We start from the raw sequence: 17,475 nt of genomic DNA, 5'->3' as shown, positions 1-17,475 counted from the left end.
TTTTTTTTCTTGCGTTATGCGGGCCTCTCACTGTTGTGGCCTCTCCCATTTGCGGAGCACAGGCTCCGGACACGCAGGCTCAGTGGCCATGGCTCAAGGGCCCAGCCGCTCCGCGGCATGTGGGATCTTCCCGAAACGGGGCACAAACCCGCGTCTCCTGCATCGGCAGGCGGACGCTCAAGCACTGCGCCACCAGGGAAGCCCAAGATAATGATTCTTTTTAAAAACATAACCACAACACAATTATTACATTAAAAAGATAACAATTATTTTCTTTTTCTTTTTTAATAAGTTTTATTGAGATAGATCTCACATACCATAAATTTCACCCCTTCAGAGTACACAGTTCAATGGTTTTTAGTATATTCAGAGCTGTTCAACCATCACCACTAATATTAGAACACTTTCATCACCCCCAAAATAATCCCTAAACCCATTAGCAAGGACCCCTCACTCCCCACTACCTCAAGCCCCTGGCAGCCACCAATCTACTTTTGGTGTTGGTACTCTTGTCAAAGTACCACATCCTTTGAACAACAAACTCTGTACCAAGTAATCTTCATTTTTCTTCTCTTCTTCTTTTTCATGTATTTTTAATTTTCTTAACCATCTTAAATTGCTACGTTGCCCTGAATTTCTCCTTGCCTATCTGTCTTAGTGACACTCATGCAACAGGACTCTTTAATCCATCTACATTCAATGTCTTTTTGTTTTAATTCTTTTAAGTCCATGGCTCAGAGGCAATAGTTGTTTTTTTTTTTTTATTTTTATTGGAGTACAGTTGCTTTACAATGTTGTGCTAGCCTCTACTGTACAGCAAAGTGAACCAGCCATACACACACACACATATCCCCTCCCCTCTGGATTTCCTTTCCATCCAGGTCACCACAGAGCACTGAGTAGAGTTCCCCATGCTATACAGTAGGTCCTCATTAGCCATCTATTCCATACATATCAATAGTGTTTATATGTCAATCCCAATCTCCCAGTTCATCCCACCCCCCCTTCCCCCTTGTTATCCATATGTTTGTTCACTACGTCTGTCTCTATTTCTGCTTTGTAAATAAGATTGTCTATACCAATTTTTCAGATTCCACATATATGTGTTAATATACAATATTTGTTTTTCTCTTTCTGACTTACTTCACTCTGTATGATAGTCTTGAATACGTGATCATTCTTTTCAGATCAAGATTTTCATGGGTGGGGGGAGAGAAGGAGGGATATCATTGATAAGAGTTAAAGAATTGTGAATGGTGGGAGAAGAATGAGGGTACCATACATTATCAATGCATAATTAAACCCTCATTATTCACTTAAATACTACAGTTATTAAGAGAACAAAAGGAAAGGACTGGAGAAGAGAGGAACATGTGGAAAAGAACTGCTATAGTCTTTATTTCATTACCATGAAAAAGGTAGGTCTGAAAAAAATCATCACTCAGTAATCTCCATGACTCGTAAAGTCAACAATAACAGAAAACATGTATATTATTATTACACAGTCAACAAGTTCTGGAACTGTATAACTAGTTATCACAGTTAATATTCCACTTCTTTCCATTTCTGGGCAGATTTGCTCTCACTCTCTTTTCTTACTGTCCCAAAGCCAAACTTTTCCTGGCATGTTTGATACCCTCAACCAAGATAATATCTTAGGTACAAATAAGAGAAGATATCTAAAGGAATTCAATATAATGCTCAAATTTGCCTATTAAATGCCTTATTAATAAATAATACTCATAAGAAAGTCATTAAAATAATTTTCTATTAAACTGACCCTTAAAAGTAAACCCAAAGTTTATCAAATTGTTATTTCTTTCATGATATGTCGATTTTCAGCCTTTCATAGAAAAAAAGAACTTTGAAAAGGAATCTAGGTATCAGATATGCCTTAACTTCTTTGTGATTTTACAAGGTCTCGGATATTGACCTCATTGATAGTCTCATGTTATTAAACCTAGTTGAAAAATTTTTTAAAAAAGTAAACCCAAAGTGATGACACTAACTGGGAAACAAAAAATTACATTGAGTAAATAATAGCAGATATCTAACCTCTGAGGAGCTATCTGAGTCTTCCTGTACACCTGAATTTTGACATGATGCTTGTGAATTATGCTCTATGTTGGATCGTGTTTGGTAAGTATGCTGACGTTTGCGTTGTGTCCTTCGTAAAGACCGCCCACAGCTAGGCGGATAATCATTCTATAAAACAGAAGGAAAATAAATTTTAAAAAATGAAAGGCTCAGTGAATATACACAAAAAAACACATATAAAGAGAATCAATTGGGCTTGGTTTGGAGTGAGGGTGGAGGTGAGAGATAGGAATAAATTCCCTAAAAGAAAACCCAAGATATATTTTTATACTATGTTTTTACATAAAAAATATACTTCTTTTTTTTGTGTGTGTGTCCGGTACACGGGCCTCTCACTGTTGTGGCCTCTCCCATTGTGGAGCACAGGCTCCGGACGCGCAGGCTCAGCGGCCATGGCTCACGGGCCCAGCCGCTCCGCGGCATGTGGGGTCTTCCCGGACCGGGGCATGAACCCGTGTCTCCTGCATTGGCAGGTGGACTCTCAACCACTGCGCCACCGGGGAAGCTCCAAAATATTCTTCATTTTTATATATTTAACCCACTCCCATTAATACTGATTACTTTCCATATTTTGAAAACTTTGTGATCAAATTAAAGACAGTGCTGAAATTCTAAGCTGCAAGAATCTGCCCACTCAGAATTTACATATACCATATTATCTATAATTTATTACAGGATGAAGCAAGATATCTATATCATATGTATGTGTATATATAATTCTTAATATAACATGTATTTCTTTAGTTCTATAAAAAACTACATTTAGTAAACGAGTCAAAATAAAAATTTAATTTTTAATAACAAAAATGTAAAGTAAAAACTGTTTTATTCTACCATTTACAAGTATAAAATATTATTACTGATATACCATATGTCAAAACTATAACCCTAATATGTCATCAGGGGTATACAAGCTTAAAGGTCTTCTAAATCAGTATCAAGGGCCAGTTTCTTATCTTACATGTAAATGTTTCTCATTTTCAATATAAATAAAAATGTTTACAGATCCAACTACCCTGTTTATTAGTCTCAGACAAGTCTGATGTTTGATAAATCAGCTTAGCAGGAAAAAAGAATATAAATCATGGATGTGAGTCATTCAAAATCTCTAAGAAAATAATTTTATCAGAGAACATCATATAAGCTAATAAAATCTGAATGGAAATTAAGAAAGTGGGTATCAAAATGATCTAAGAATATTTAGAGATATTCATATAATAATTACCTGAAATTGTATTTATCAATACTGAAAAGACACTTAAAATTCAGTACCCATTGCTTATATTTCCTTAATAAGATTAAAATCAACCTAGACTTTCCAATTTACCATACTCTTCAGGAGTTATAGTTATTAGTTCTGGGAACAAAACTATATTCTTATGCCACTAGTTTGTTCAAACTCAGAGCACTAGTAAGGGGCATAACATGCACCTAATGGAGTACAGGAATCTTATTCCCTGATTAGCAGTTTCTACTGGGAATATGAATCTTCCTAATGTATATAGAACAGATTTTGCTCCTGTCTAATTAGGTAGGCCAGGAGTAAGCCTAGGGCAGGGGTCAGCAAATTTTTTCTGTATAGGGCCAGAGTACAAATATTTTGGCTTTGCAGGTCATATGATCTCTGTGGCAACTACTCAACTCCACATAGCATGAAAGCAATCATAGACAATATATAAATGAATAGGTATGGCTGTGCTCCAATAAAACTTTATTAATAGGAATAGGCAGTAGGCCAGATTTAGTCCATGGGCAGTTTGCCAACCTCCGGCCTAGGGTATCTGAACATTTGTTTTACATTGTGATTAGTGATACAGCATTAATTTTAAAGTTCTACTTTAACCATATGAAAATGGTATTTTAATACAAATATCTTATACCTACAATGACCACATATACTAGATTTGGGTGGATAGTTCTAACTTTGAGTAATTTTATCCTTATAAATAATAACCATATATCTCCATTTGGGGTTTAAAAAAAATAGTTTCCCTATATACAGACACCTATCGAAATAATCCCTTAATACATAACTTCCACCTTTCAAAATCCTGGTATCTGCAAATATTTACAAATAGTGTATTGCAAAGTACTGTAAAGCTAAACTTACCCTTTGGGTAGCATAAGATGGCTTTTTCTTCTTTTCGACTGTATAAAGACTGATTTCTATGTCACCTTTAGCAGTTCGACATTCTTCCTGAACCCTAATAACAAATCAAAGGTCAAAGTAACAGAAAATCATCAAAGAGCAAACCAATGGTTTATTTATTATTAGAGAAATGCAAATCAAAACTACAATGAGGTATCACCTCACACCAGTTAGAATGGGCATCGTCAGAAAATCTACAAACAACAAATGCTGGAGAGGGTGTGGAGAAAAGGGAACACTCTTGCACTGTTGGTGGGAATGTAAATTGATACAGTCACTATGGAGAACACTATGGAGGTTCCGTAATAAAATAAAAATAGAATTACCATATGATCCAGCAATCCCACTACTGGGCATATACCCTGAGAAAACCATAATTCAAAAAGACACATGCACTCCAATGTTCATTGCAGCACTATTTACAACAGCCAGGTCATGGAAGCAACCTAAATGCCCATCGACAGACGAATGGATAAAGAAGATGTGGTACATATATACAATGGAATATCATTCAGCTATAAAAAAGAATGAAATTGGGTCATTTGTTGAGACATGGATGGATCTAGAGACTGTCATACAGAGTGAAATAAGTCAGAAAGAGAAAAACAAATATCGTATATTAACGCATATATGTGGAATCTAGAAAAATGGTACAGATGAACTGGTTTGCAGGGCAGAAATTGAGACACAGATGTAGAGAACAAACGTATGGACACCAAGGGGGGAAAGCGGCAGGGGTGGTGGGGGGGGGGGTGTGATGAATTGGGAGATTGGGATTGACATGTATACACTGATGTGTATAAAATTGATGACTAATAAGAACTTCCTGTATAAAAAAATAAATAAAATAAAATTCAAAAATTCAAAATAAATAGAATAACAAAAACTTTTAAATATAAAATTGGACATTTAAACCATTTTAGGTATGTAACTCAGTGGTATTAATGACATTTACAATGTTGTGTAACCATCATCACTATTTCTAAAACTTTTTCATCACTCCAAACATAAACTTTGTAACCATTAAGCAATAACTCTTTATTTCTCCTTTCACCAGCCCCTGCTAACCTCTATTCTACTTTGTCTCTATTAATTTGCCTACTCTAGATATTTCATGTAAGTGGAATTATACAATATTTGCCCTTTTGTGTCTGGCTGATTTCACTAAGCATTATGTTTTCCATGTTTATCCATGTTATAGCAAGTATCAGAAGTTTTTATGGCTGAATTATATTCCACTGTATGTATATATCACACTTTATTTATCCATTAATCTGTTGACAGACACTTGGATTGTTTCTACAATTCAGCTATTATGAAATAATACTACAATAAACATTGGCATACAAGTATCTGAGTCCCTGCTTTCAATTCTACTTCTAACGTTTTGAACAGAGAATTATTTCATATTGTTCTACTGCCAGCGGGTAGCATTCAGTTCATATATTAGCTATGTCTCCCTTTTCTTATTACTGCTAAAGAAAGAAAAGGTGAAAGCAAATTAATTTTGCTACTTGTTGGTTCAGCTGGTAAAAAGGTTTTGCTAGAAAGATATCATGATTTGAATGGAATTTCTATGTTCTCTGTCAATGTCCTTTCTGTTTTCCAAATCTATTTCTAGTTACTGTGCATCATCTGGAGTCAATATTACAGTAAATGTTAAGGTTTACAAATAAGGATAGGGATTCTAAGTTTGAAATTCATCCTAATGAAATCCTTTCATCCAAAGAAGTCTACTTAAATGATATTTCTAAATATATGCTAAGCACTGGGTCTACTACATACCTATACTGCACTCCCAAACTGCTCCAATTCTGAGTTTCCTCAGAACCACTGTTGAATATTGGGTCCATGTATCACTGACATATTTAATCACATATGGCCTCATGTTCTTACTTAATAGTATTTTTTCATATCTTCTAACCTAGACTATAAATTCAAAGAAGACAGAGATTATGTTTTTTTCATTTTTCAGTATTCCCCAAAACATTTACCACAAAGCCAAGCAAATTTAAGATAATCTTTAAATAGTTGTTATGGAACGAACTAATGAAATAATGTGGAAAAACTAATGCATGGCTCAGCTAAATTAAAGAAAAATACCTTAGTTAATAGCCTAACATAGTACATTTTATTTTTTTTTTAACATCTTTATTGGAGTATAATTGCTTTACAACGGTGTGTTGGTTTCTGCTTTATAACAAAGTGAATCAGCTATATGTATACATATATCCCCATATCTCCTCCCTCTGGGTCTCCCTCCCACCCTCCCTATCCCACCCCTCTAGGTGGTCACAAAGCACCGAGCTGATCTCCCTGTGCTATGCGGCTGCTTCCCACTAGCTATCTATTTTACATTTGGTACTGTATATAAGTCGATGCCACTCTCTCACTTCATCCCAGCTTACCCTTCTCCCTCCCCATGTCAAGTCCATTCTCTACATCTGTGTCTTTATTCCTGTCTTGGCCCTAGGTTCTTCAGAACCACTTTTGTGTTTTTTTTAGATTCCATATATATATGTGTTAACATATGGTATTTGCTTTTCTCTTTCTGACTTACTTCACTCTGTGTGACAGACTCCAGGTCCATCCACCTCACTACAAATAACTCAATTTTGTTTCTTTTTATGGCTGAGTAATATTCCATTGTATATATGTGCCACATCTTCTTCATCCATTCATCTGTCGATGGACACTTAGGTTGCTTCCATGTCCTGGCTACTGTAAATAGAGCTGCAATGAATACTGTGGTACATGACTCTTTTTGAATTATGGTTTTCTCAGGGTATATGCCCAGTAGTGGGATTGCTGGGTTGTATGGTAGCTTTATTTTTAGTTTTTTAGTGAACATCCATACTGTTCTCAATAGTGGCTGTATCAATGTACACTCCCACCAACATTGCAAGAGGGTTCCCTTTTCTCCACACTCTCTCCAGCATTTATTGTTTGTAGATTTTTTGGTGATGGTCATTCTGACTGGTGGGAGATGATACCTCACTGAAGTTTTGGTTTGCATTTCTCTACCTCACTGAAGTTTTGATTTGCATTTCTCTAATGATTAGTGATGTTGAGCATTCTTTCATGTGTTTCTTGGCAATCTGTATATCTTCTTTGGGCAAATGTCTATTTAGGTCTTCTGACCATTTTTGGATTGGGTTGTTTGTTTTTTTGATATTCAGCTGCATGAGCTGCTTATAAATTTTGGAGATTAATCCTTTGTCAGTTCCGTCATTTGCAAATATTTTCTCCCATTCTGAGGGTTGTCTTTTCAACTTGTTTATGGTTTCCTTTGCTGTGCAAAACCTTTTAATTTTCATTAGGTCCCATTTGTTAATTTTTGTTTTTATTTCCATTTCTCTAGGAGGTTGGTCAAAAAGAGTACATTTTAATTTACTTACTCAAAAAGAATGTTACCATATTGACTCACCTACTAACTCCATTATTTAGTTCATTGACCACCACTCTTCTGCTCCATGCCATGAGGTCTCTTTCAGTGGCCATCTGGCTTCTAGGAGCATTGTTATGCATTTGTCGGACACCTTCAATTTGACCACTACGTCGGAGTCCAATGTTTGGGGAAGAAGATATGTCCATATTTGGATTCCTCAGAGCTACAACAAAAACAAAGGAAGGCACCACTCTCTCAGCAAAGGCACCAAACTCTTCCAGATCAGAGCTCTAAATAAAATAGGAGATTCAAAGACAGTACTGCTGGACAATATTGCTATCCCTTTTTTATACATTTTCTGTACCCCCTTTATGGTTTTTACAGCCTTATAGATAAAGCAGGCACTCAATAAATGTTTACTGTCTCTATAGTGCTTTTAATTTTTTTCAGAGGACTTTCACATCTGTCATCTACTAAATGCTCAGTAAATACAAAAGGTGTATTTAACATATTTGGTATATTCATAAATGTTATTAGTACTAGTTCAGAAAGCAGCTTTTTAATCTAAATTCTACCTTTATTTAGCCCATTAAAAGGTTTTTGAATAGAACTCCAATAAAGCTTTCAAAAATAGTACGAAAAAATATTAAAAAAAAATTTAAACTATCAAAATTTCATTTTCAAAATTGATAAGGAATGAAAGAAAGGGGAAATAAGCAATAGAAATTTTACTTTTGTTTTTAATCCTCCAGTAAGGTCCCTGTTTACTTTTGTTGTAATTGCAAATAAAACAAAAGTGGAAACTGAAACATTAAACTGTTAAAATAAGCACCAGAAAAAAAAAAAAGAACATTGCAAAGAGAAGTCAGTGGGGTCCCTTTGACTAACTGCATTTCAAATCTAACCACAGAAACCTAGCATTGAAATTACTGACCTCTAAATCAGGGTTCTAAGAAATTTTTATGTCTTAGGAAAAAAAGGCCTGGATATATAAGATTATCAGCCCACTTCTTATCTTGTTCCAGGTTAAGGAAAGCTTATCTGACCTAGGTGCTCCAAATGACATGAACAAAGAATGTTTTTATTTTAATTTTATGGGATACTAAAGAAATCAGGAAATGAGTAAAAGACCCTGTGAATCACCTCAAATTTAAATCACCTTATTCATTTCTGTGGACTCCAAAATGTCACAATACCCAAATAAATGATCTCAATTATGTAAATATCAAAAGAAACACATTTGCCAAAATCCCATATGAGGACTGCATTTTAAACAGAACTAATAGTTCTTGATAAAAGTAAAACTGACATAGGCTAAGATTATATAAAACTCAGATGCATAGACACACTTCATGTAAAGTGAAGGAAGACATACAATAGATTGGAATAATACTGGCAATTAGAATCAAACTTGTCAAAGTCAATTAAGAAGTTGTATCTGGGGCTTCCCTGGTGGTGCAGTGGTTGAGAGTCCGCCTGCCGATGCAGGGGACGAGGGTTCGTGCCCTGCTCCGGGAAGATCCCACATGCCGCAGAGCGGCTGGGCCAGTGAGCCATGGCCGCTGAGCCTGCGTGTTCAGAGCCTGTGCTCCGCAACAGGAGAGGCCACAACAGTGAGAGGCCCGCGTATCGCAAAAAAAAAAAAAAAAAAAAAAAAAAAAAAAAAAAAAAAAAAAAGTTGTATCTGTATTCCCTAAGAAGAGGGCTTCTTGTCTTCCAGTGTATTTTGGTAAACTCGAGAGACAGGTGATATGTTGCTTCCTTTTCAACAAAGGAGGACAAATTTCTTTTGGTATTAATTAATTAATTTATTAATTTTTAAATTTTAATTTTGAAAACTTTTAGGTTGGTTCCCCTAGAAGGGGCTGGACTTATTGTAGCACCTTGCTTATTAGAACAAAAGTAAAGACTGCAAATACATAACTCAGTTAACAGAAAACAGTATATTATATATATATATATATATATATTATATTGCCGCGGAGCAACTAAGCCCACAACTGCTGAGCCTGCACTCTAGAGCCTGTGAACCACAGCTGCTGAGGCCACATGCCACAACTACTGAGGCCCACACGCCTAGACCCCGTGCTCCAGAACGCGAGAAGCCACTGTAATGAGAAGCCCGCGCACTGCAACTAGAGAAAACCTGCACGCGGCAATGAAGACCCAGCGCAGCCAAAAGTAAATAAATGAAATAAATTTATAAAAACAAAATAGGGGCCCTCCCACCGCTATTGTGCAGGGGAAGATGTAGCAGCCTCTTCTCCGAGCCACCCCTTTGCTTCCGGACTTCTCTGGGGCCAGCAGCTGGCCGACCTGGGGCCCGGGGCCGCGGGCTCAGCTGACTACCATGGGCTCTGTGTCAAACCAGCAGTTTGCAGGTGGCGGCGCCAAGGCGCCGGAGGAGGCGCAGGAGGACTCGCCCGGGCGGCCGAGGAGCTGCAGCTGCTGCACGGAGCCGGCATCTGTAAGTGATTCAACGTGCGCATGGGATTCGGCTTCCTGTGACTGCCCGCGCCGGGGTCGCACTCGACCCCCCCGGTGGATGTCTTTGTGCACCAGAGTAAGCTGCACATGGAGGGCTTCCGGAGCCTGAAGGAGGGTGAGGCCGTAGAGTGCACCTTTAAGAAGTCTGCCAAGGGCCTGGAATCTATCCAAGTCACCGGCCCTGGTGGGGTGTTCTGTATTGGTAGTGAGAGGCGGCCCAAAGAGAAGAACATGCAGAAACGCAGATCAAAGGGAGACAGGTGCTACAACTGTGGAGGTCTAGACCATCATACCAAGGAATGCAAACTGCCACCCCAGCCCAAGAAGTGGCACTTCTGCCAGAGCATCAACCATATGGGAGCCTCGTGTCCACCGAAGGCCAGGCAAGCTCCCAGCTCACAGGGAAAGCCAGCCTACTTTTGGGAGGAGGAAGAGATCCATAGCCCTGCCATGCTCCCAGAGGCCCAGAATTGAGCCACAGTGGGTGGAGGCTATCCGTTTGTGATCAGAAAGTTTTGAGGAACAGGCATCAATCGGCAGAGTGGAGAAAGTGGGGACAGGGTGGGTAGGGGGCAGCTGGCACTGCCATATATCTCAGGCCGGGGACCAAAGCGTCACCCCCTCTTCCCTCTTGGTGGGGGGAAGGGGTGAGGCAAAAAAACTCCAATCATGGTCTATCCAAATACACATGAGGGCTTTGGGGGGGTAAACCTTCCTGCATGCTTTATCTGAGTCTCCACCCCCAGAATCTCCAGCTTTTGAAAGTGGCCTGGATAGGGAAATTGTTTTACTCTTTACGAAGGATATGGAATAATGTTTCCCGTGCCAGAGTGAAAAGATTAAGCATGAGACCAGATTGATGGACCCAACCCACAAGCCACTACATTCTGTGGGAGGAAATATCTCAGGGGTAAGGCAGGGTTTTCCACATCTTGTCTGCTCACAACTTCCTCCTGGGAGAGAGTGCTGAGAGAACTGTCCCAAGCAGTGGGTTGTGATGATAGGCAAAAGGGGGGTTGAGGGAACAAATGCAGACCTGCTGCTTCTAAGCTCACTCCCACCCCATTCTGGGCCAATACAATTTTATTTATTTGCTCCCTTGGATGACTGTACCTTGGGTCCCACTTTCTTCAGGATGCCAACTGCACTAGCTGTGTGCGAATGACATATCTTGTGCATTTTAACTTTTTTTCATAATATAAATATTCTGGTTTTGTATTTTTGTGTATTTTAATCTAAGGCCCTCATTCCTGCACTGTGTTCTCAGGTACATGAGCAATCTCAGGGATAAGTCGGCAGCAGCTCCGGGCACAGCAGGAATACTTTTTGTTGCTCTATCACTAGAGAGAACAACTATTTGGAGCATAAAGCCTATTGAACTACCTCATTTTTGCCAATTAGAGCTGGCTTTTCTGCCACAGTGTCCTCTTGGAATCTATCCGAGTCACCAGCCATCTTCAATGTTTCACGGGAGACTAGGTTTTAACTGGGTTGCCCCATGGCTTGGTCTCCTTCTACTGAAAGATTGGAAATTGGTCTGAACAGGAAAAGGTGGTACAGAGAGGTTAGGAGAGGCTGGGCCAGGTAAAAGGTGCAGAGAGAGGAAGCCAAGATTAGGCAGAGGTTATCCGTATGTGTGATAAAGGATTCCTGTTCCAGACCTCTAATCCCAGGGCATAGGACTCACTTTACATACCAGGTCCATCCTTCAGTGGATTGGGCTAGGCCTAACATACACAACAGGGTATATTGTATGTGTTTTTGTAAAAACTGTGAGTTGGTAAGGACAGGTTTTAAGAATGATGCCTCTGTACCCATCTTGAGCTGCCCAGGGATGGATATATGAAGCAAGGACAAGATCCTTAATCTTTAGCAATTCTGGACTTTCCTCCTTGGTTTCCAGAGAGACCATCAGTGATGGCTTCTTTGTGGTTCCAAGAGCCAGTGTCCTGCCCTGCTGAAGCAGTAATTAGTGTCATGGTAGCTAAAGGAGAAAAGGGGGTTTCATTTACATGCTGTGAGATCACTGCAAACCTACCTCACTGTGTTGTAATGGGGCAAATGCAATAGAACGCATTGGGTGATGTGTGTCTGATCCTGGGTTCTTGTCTCCCCCAATTGCTGCCCCCCTCTCGTTATTGTATTTGTCTGGACTTTGTAGGACTTCACAAGTAGCTGATTTGGTGATTGCTAGGTGGCCTAGTTTGTGTAAATATAATGTGTTGGTCTTCTCCATGTTCTTTTGGGGTTTTATTGTTTACAAACTTCTTTTTATATTGAGAAAAACAGCCAAAGCATCTTTGACAAAAGGTCTGCACCAGCCAAAAAGATCTGAAACATAAACTTGGGGGCCCCTCTTCTTGAAGTGGGAGGTCTTGAACTACACTTTCTTTTGTGTTCCCCTTCCCTGTTTCCTATTTCGAACAAGATCTTCTGTCCTAAAAACTGTATTCCCACCCCCTCTTCTTTCTCCCTTCGTGCCCTCCCCAAAAATAGTCCATACACCTATACGTTTAATTTGTGGGGTGTCTGTGATTAAATGATTTGTGCAAAAATCCTGAAGAAGCTAAGAACTCACCATCCCTTGTTCTCAATCTCCTGAGTCATGACCATTCCTTGATTTGATTCATGCCAAACAGACTGCTGTCTTTGGATGGATCAAAACCTACTTTAATCTCTAATCCTGGGGTAGAGAGGAGCAACGAGGGGGCCTTCCATGTAGAAAGTGGGGTTGGGAGACCACGAAAGGAAAGATGAATGTATAGCCAAGTCACTCAGGGACTTTTATGCAGGTGCAAGAAACTTATGTCAAAGTGGCCACAAAATTGTTTAATAGGAGACGGATGAATGTAACTCCATGTTTACTGCTAGAAACCAAAGCTTTGTGTGAAGTCTTGAATTTATGGGGAGGGAGTGAGGGTAGAAAAGCATGTACCTGTTCTTCATCCCTTCCCCTCATTACTGAACTGCAGGAGACTGAGCCCCCTTGGGCTTTGGCGACCCCATCTGGGCAGTGTTTATTTGTTGGTTGATTTTGCTGTGCCAGGTACTTCCTTTCCCATTTGCTATCATTTTGTAACACACATGCTGACCCTTTCCCCTTCCCCTTCTTTTCCTTGGGAAAATACAATGAATAAAGACTTATTGGTACCGAAAAAAACCCAAAAAACAAAATAAAATACACCATCTATATTCCTTAGGAGATGCTAAATCACTTTAGCCCCAAATGATAATGAGAGTATGGCACTTTAGTGTATCATATCACAACTGTAAATTAACAAAAATGTTGCTTTTATTTAAAAACCTAAAATGTTCCTCACATGTAATTACTTGGTACAAGTAAAATAATTAAAGTACATTCATCATACCTTTTACAAATATACACATACTTACCACCACTAGAAGAATATGATCTATTTACTGGAAAATGTGGAACATCTCCTTCATTAATTAGCCTCAGATCTTGTTCTCTTTGTAACTCCCTGATTATTCCATCAAGAATGCTCTCATCTTGGTCATTGGTTTGTTGCCCAATTACCTGTTCTACTACTTCACCATCACCTTAATTGGACCAAAGATATAAAGCCACAAAATTATTTACATTTCAGTGTACCATAAATATAGTAAAATCAAGCTTAATCTATAAGTTTCTAGACAAATATTTTTAAAGGGATTAAAATGAAAATAAAACGTATAGCAAACAAAATATTTTTTAAAGAACTTTTAAATATGTCAGCTTGTGTGTTTAACTTAACCAATGTCCCCAAACTAGACATTATTATGAGAGCCTTCTCACCTTAAAGGAAAATTATTAAATTATTAACTTAAAAATGAATTTTCTCTATAGAATATTCCAAGCTAAAAGTTGGGAGTAGAGATTTGAGTAAGGTTTTAATAAGTTTAACTGAAAATACCAAAAATGCTTTGCATCTTTCGTGAGAATTTCCTTTCTGAAAGAAATCAATTATGGTCTTTCAAATATTGTCTCTTTTGATATACCTCAGTATATGGATGAGTATAGAAATTATTTCTTATAATGAAATTCAATGATTACATCTGAATAAAAACTTATTTACTTCTATGATCTTTTTCTTTCTTAAATACATCTTAGGCCTATTTTTCATCTTGTCCTCTAGTCAGATTAAATGGCATCTAGTAGAGTAGCCAAGTGATCAGGTCCTATTGAAAGTAAAATATGAATTACAGATTTTTTTATTCAAATGCTTTCAGTTTTATCTCCTATTAATATTCATGCTTTTCCCCCTTACTTAATAATAACTATTGGCACATGTGTAACACCATTTCATTGCTCTACAAATCTTTATGAGAGAGACAATAAAAAAGGATATGCAACATTTCATTCTAGAAAGGTTAAGTCTTAATTCCCTAGTAAGGATATAAAATTCCATTTGCAGGAGTCCCCTGGTGGCCTAGTGGTTAGGATTCAGTGCTCTCACTGTGGAGGCCTGGGTTCAATTCCTGGTTGGGGAAACATCCCGCATGCCACATGGCACAGCCAAAATATTCAAAAAAAAAAAAAAGGGAAAAAAATTCCATTTGCAAATAAATAACTCATTACTTCATACTTGGAAGAAAACCTACAAGTAACAAACTAAGGTATGAAGGCATTCTGGCATGGGGGGTGGTGTGGAGGCAGCATACCTAAGGGAAATATGCCAACCAGAAGGGTTGCTTTAATAGAGAATATCTTTTTTCAATGTCTTTTTCTGCTATGTTGCCATCATGCATCACACTCATCACTGCTTCAATATCCTCCAAGGTTGAGTGTTATTTAAACACTCAGCATCCCCCACCCCAAAACTCAATAATTCTTTACATTTCAAACATGAGGTTGGGTAAACAGCCATTTACCAGTTTGTAGTTCTTGAAATTTCCTCTTCTTCAGTCCATTAACTATGTACTGTCAAATTAGAATACTAATATTATGAGCAGTGGAATTTCACCAATTATAAAAGCTTGACACATTAAAGTTAGTACATTTAATCATCACTAGAAGTCAATACTATAAACAACAGGATCATACATATGTTCAGGGTTCTAAGAAAGCAGGTCAACACATTCTCTGTTTGAGTGTACTCTTGTTTGTCCTAGTCCATTTATCTGTGTCCAGGTGAGAAAAACAGTGTAAAAGTACTCTGGTAAGATAAAAAGTTCTGTGCAACTGAAAATTAATAAAGTATTAGGTAAAATATAGTATAACCTACTACATGGGGATATATTATATATATTAGAGTTTAGCATGGGGATATATTATAGAGAGAACAGGAGCAAGTATAACATTTTGCAAAATGTTTTAAATTTAATTTTGTAGAGAACATACCATTAGCCACATATCCCAGCTGTGGTATAAGCTGTTCATCTTTACAATTTTCCCGTCCTGGTACTAGCCTTTGGAATTTTGTGGGATGAGGATTTCCATCAACATCCACCAAGAATGGGGGAGGCATGAGATGAGGAGCTTGTTGGGTTTGTTCATCCAATACATAGTTGTTGGCATCACGGATAAGAGGTCGATAATCCGTATGGAAGAACATCTGATCTGGAATCTTTATGACAGATTTTTAGTATTTAATATGCACAGGAAATTTATAAATAAGCATTTATTTTCATTCCTAGAGCACATGTGTTTTTCAAATCAGACAATTTCTGCATTATCTTTATAGTCCTCTATAGTCATATGTTCCCTCTAGGTAGAAGTGAATCACCTAGATCATAATCCTATCTTTTCTCCACAAAACTCTACAATCTATATTACTTTCTGGCCCTCCAATATTGTATTTTTCCAATCAGGATAAGAAGAAGCAAAGCAACAACACAGTAGATAAAGTTAGTTATTTTTTAAGTTGCAAAAAAAAATACAAACTTTTATAACTATTTTACTTGCTTATTTTTATTCAAATAAGAATAGATGGAGTATAATATAAATGGTGAGGCAGGTAAATATCAATTGCATGAAAGACACTCAAAGGTGATACAAGTATTGAGCTGAACTCAAAGATTCTAAGCTCTTTTCCAACTCCAAGATTCTATAATCTATCCTAAAGTCACAGCTACTAAAATATAAGAAACCAATTAAGTTAGCTTCCAAAGTATTTTAACAAGATCAATAATAGGTAAAGTAGCCAAGCAAGAAAATAAGCATTCAGTCACCAGCTGTTTATTCCCAACTTAGGATAAGTAGAGGATGTAATCTGGTAAAATTGTTCTCTTATTACACCTGAAAGGCAGTACAGAGAATATGTTGTAAGCAAAAGGATTTCCTAATGAAATTTTTTAAATTTATTTTTTAATTTAATTTATTTATTTTTGGCTGTGTTGGGTCTTCATTGCTGTGTGCGGGCTTTCTCTAGCTGTGGCAAGTGGGGGCTACTCTTCATTGCAGTGTGCAGGCTTCTCATTGTGGTGGCTTCTCTCGTTGCAGAACATGGGCTCTAGGTGCACGGACTTCAGTAGTTGTGGCACACAGGCTCAGTAGTTGTGGCTTATGGTCTCTAGAGCACAGGCTTCAGTAGTTGTGGCGCATGGGCTTAGTTGCTCCGTGGCATGTGGGATCTTCCCAGACCAGGGTTCGAACCCATGTCCCCTGCATTGGCAGGCGGATTCTTAACCACTGTGCCACCAGGGAAGACCCTCCTAATGAATTTTTATATCTACATCATCCTATATCTTAATAGTAATTTGAACTGCCAAGCTTTATGTTCTGTCAGTGATGAAAAAAATTTTACCAAAAAAGGTGACTTTGTTATTTTATATCTAATGACACAGAGTGACCCTTATTAACTGGAATATTTCAAATAAAATTTATGAACAATACAATAAAAAATTGCAATCTACAACAAAAATTAAATATACTAACCTTTTCATAGTATTTACTGCATCCAAATCCAAAAAGCAGCAAATGCCCATGAGAATCAGTGCAGGCAAAATGGTTTCCATCTGGTGAAAATTTACAGTCAAACACTGCACCATGGCCTTGACCTTCAATCTGAAATTTAAAAGAGTCATTTTAAGTCATCTTAAGAGGTAATTTTCAAATAATAAGTGGTCAATAGCTTCTGCTTGCTAATATCTTGGATTCTGTGATGCATCAACATTCCAATGTACTCTCTGACTTCAGCAGCCAGAACCCTACTGTAATAGTAAAGCTCTAAAAGAAATTACGGAGAATTTCACAACAAACATTACTAGCAATGTCATTTCTGAAGAAGAACTGCATGAATGACTGAGGAGAATAAAAAAGACCTAAACACAACCAAATTGACAAAGGCACTATTTCAGCAAAGTCAAGATATTATCTTCATATATAATTGTAATGCAAGTTTTAAAAGAACCA

The 17,475-nt window shown here is 37.8% G+C and overlaps 1 protein-coding gene and 1 pseudogene across 1 annotated transcript in view; one reads left to right on the top strand and one right to left on the bottom strand.

The window, feature by feature from the left end:
• BRWD3 (bromodomain and WD repeat domain containing 3) overlaps positions 1-17,475 on the bottom strand; it is a 129,249-nt gene that overhangs the window by 39,445 nt on the left and 72,329 nt on the right. The window contains exons 16-21 of the mRNA XM_007453705.1: positions 16,999-17,127; positions 15,463-15,688; positions 13,515-13,682; positions 7,674-7,857; positions 4,208-4,301; positions 2,056-2,205 (exon numbers count right to left, since the gene is read on the bottom strand). Of these exons, the coding sequence (XP_007453767.1) occupies positions 2,056-2,205; positions 4,208-4,301; positions 7,674-7,857; positions 13,515-13,682; positions 15,463-15,688; positions 16,999-17,127 (951 nt within the window). The remainder of the gene's footprint in view (positions 1-2,055; positions 2,206-4,207; positions 4,302-7,673; positions 7,858-13,514; positions 13,683-15,462; positions 15,689-16,998; positions 17,128-17,475) is intronic.
• LOC103068433 (protein lin-28 homolog A pseudogene) lies at positions 9,985-10,595 on the top strand (annotated as a pseudogene).

This window comes from Lipotes vexillifer, unplaced genomic scaffold, assembly GCF_000442215.2.
Source record: "Lipotes vexillifer unplaced genomic scaffold, Lipotes_vexillifer_v1.1 scaffold599, whole genome shotgun sequence".
NCBI lineage: Eukaryota > Metazoa > Chordata > Mammalia > Artiodactyla > Lipotidae > Lipotes > Lipotes vexillifer.
This window is presented reverse-complemented; position numbering and strand designations above follow the sequence as displayed.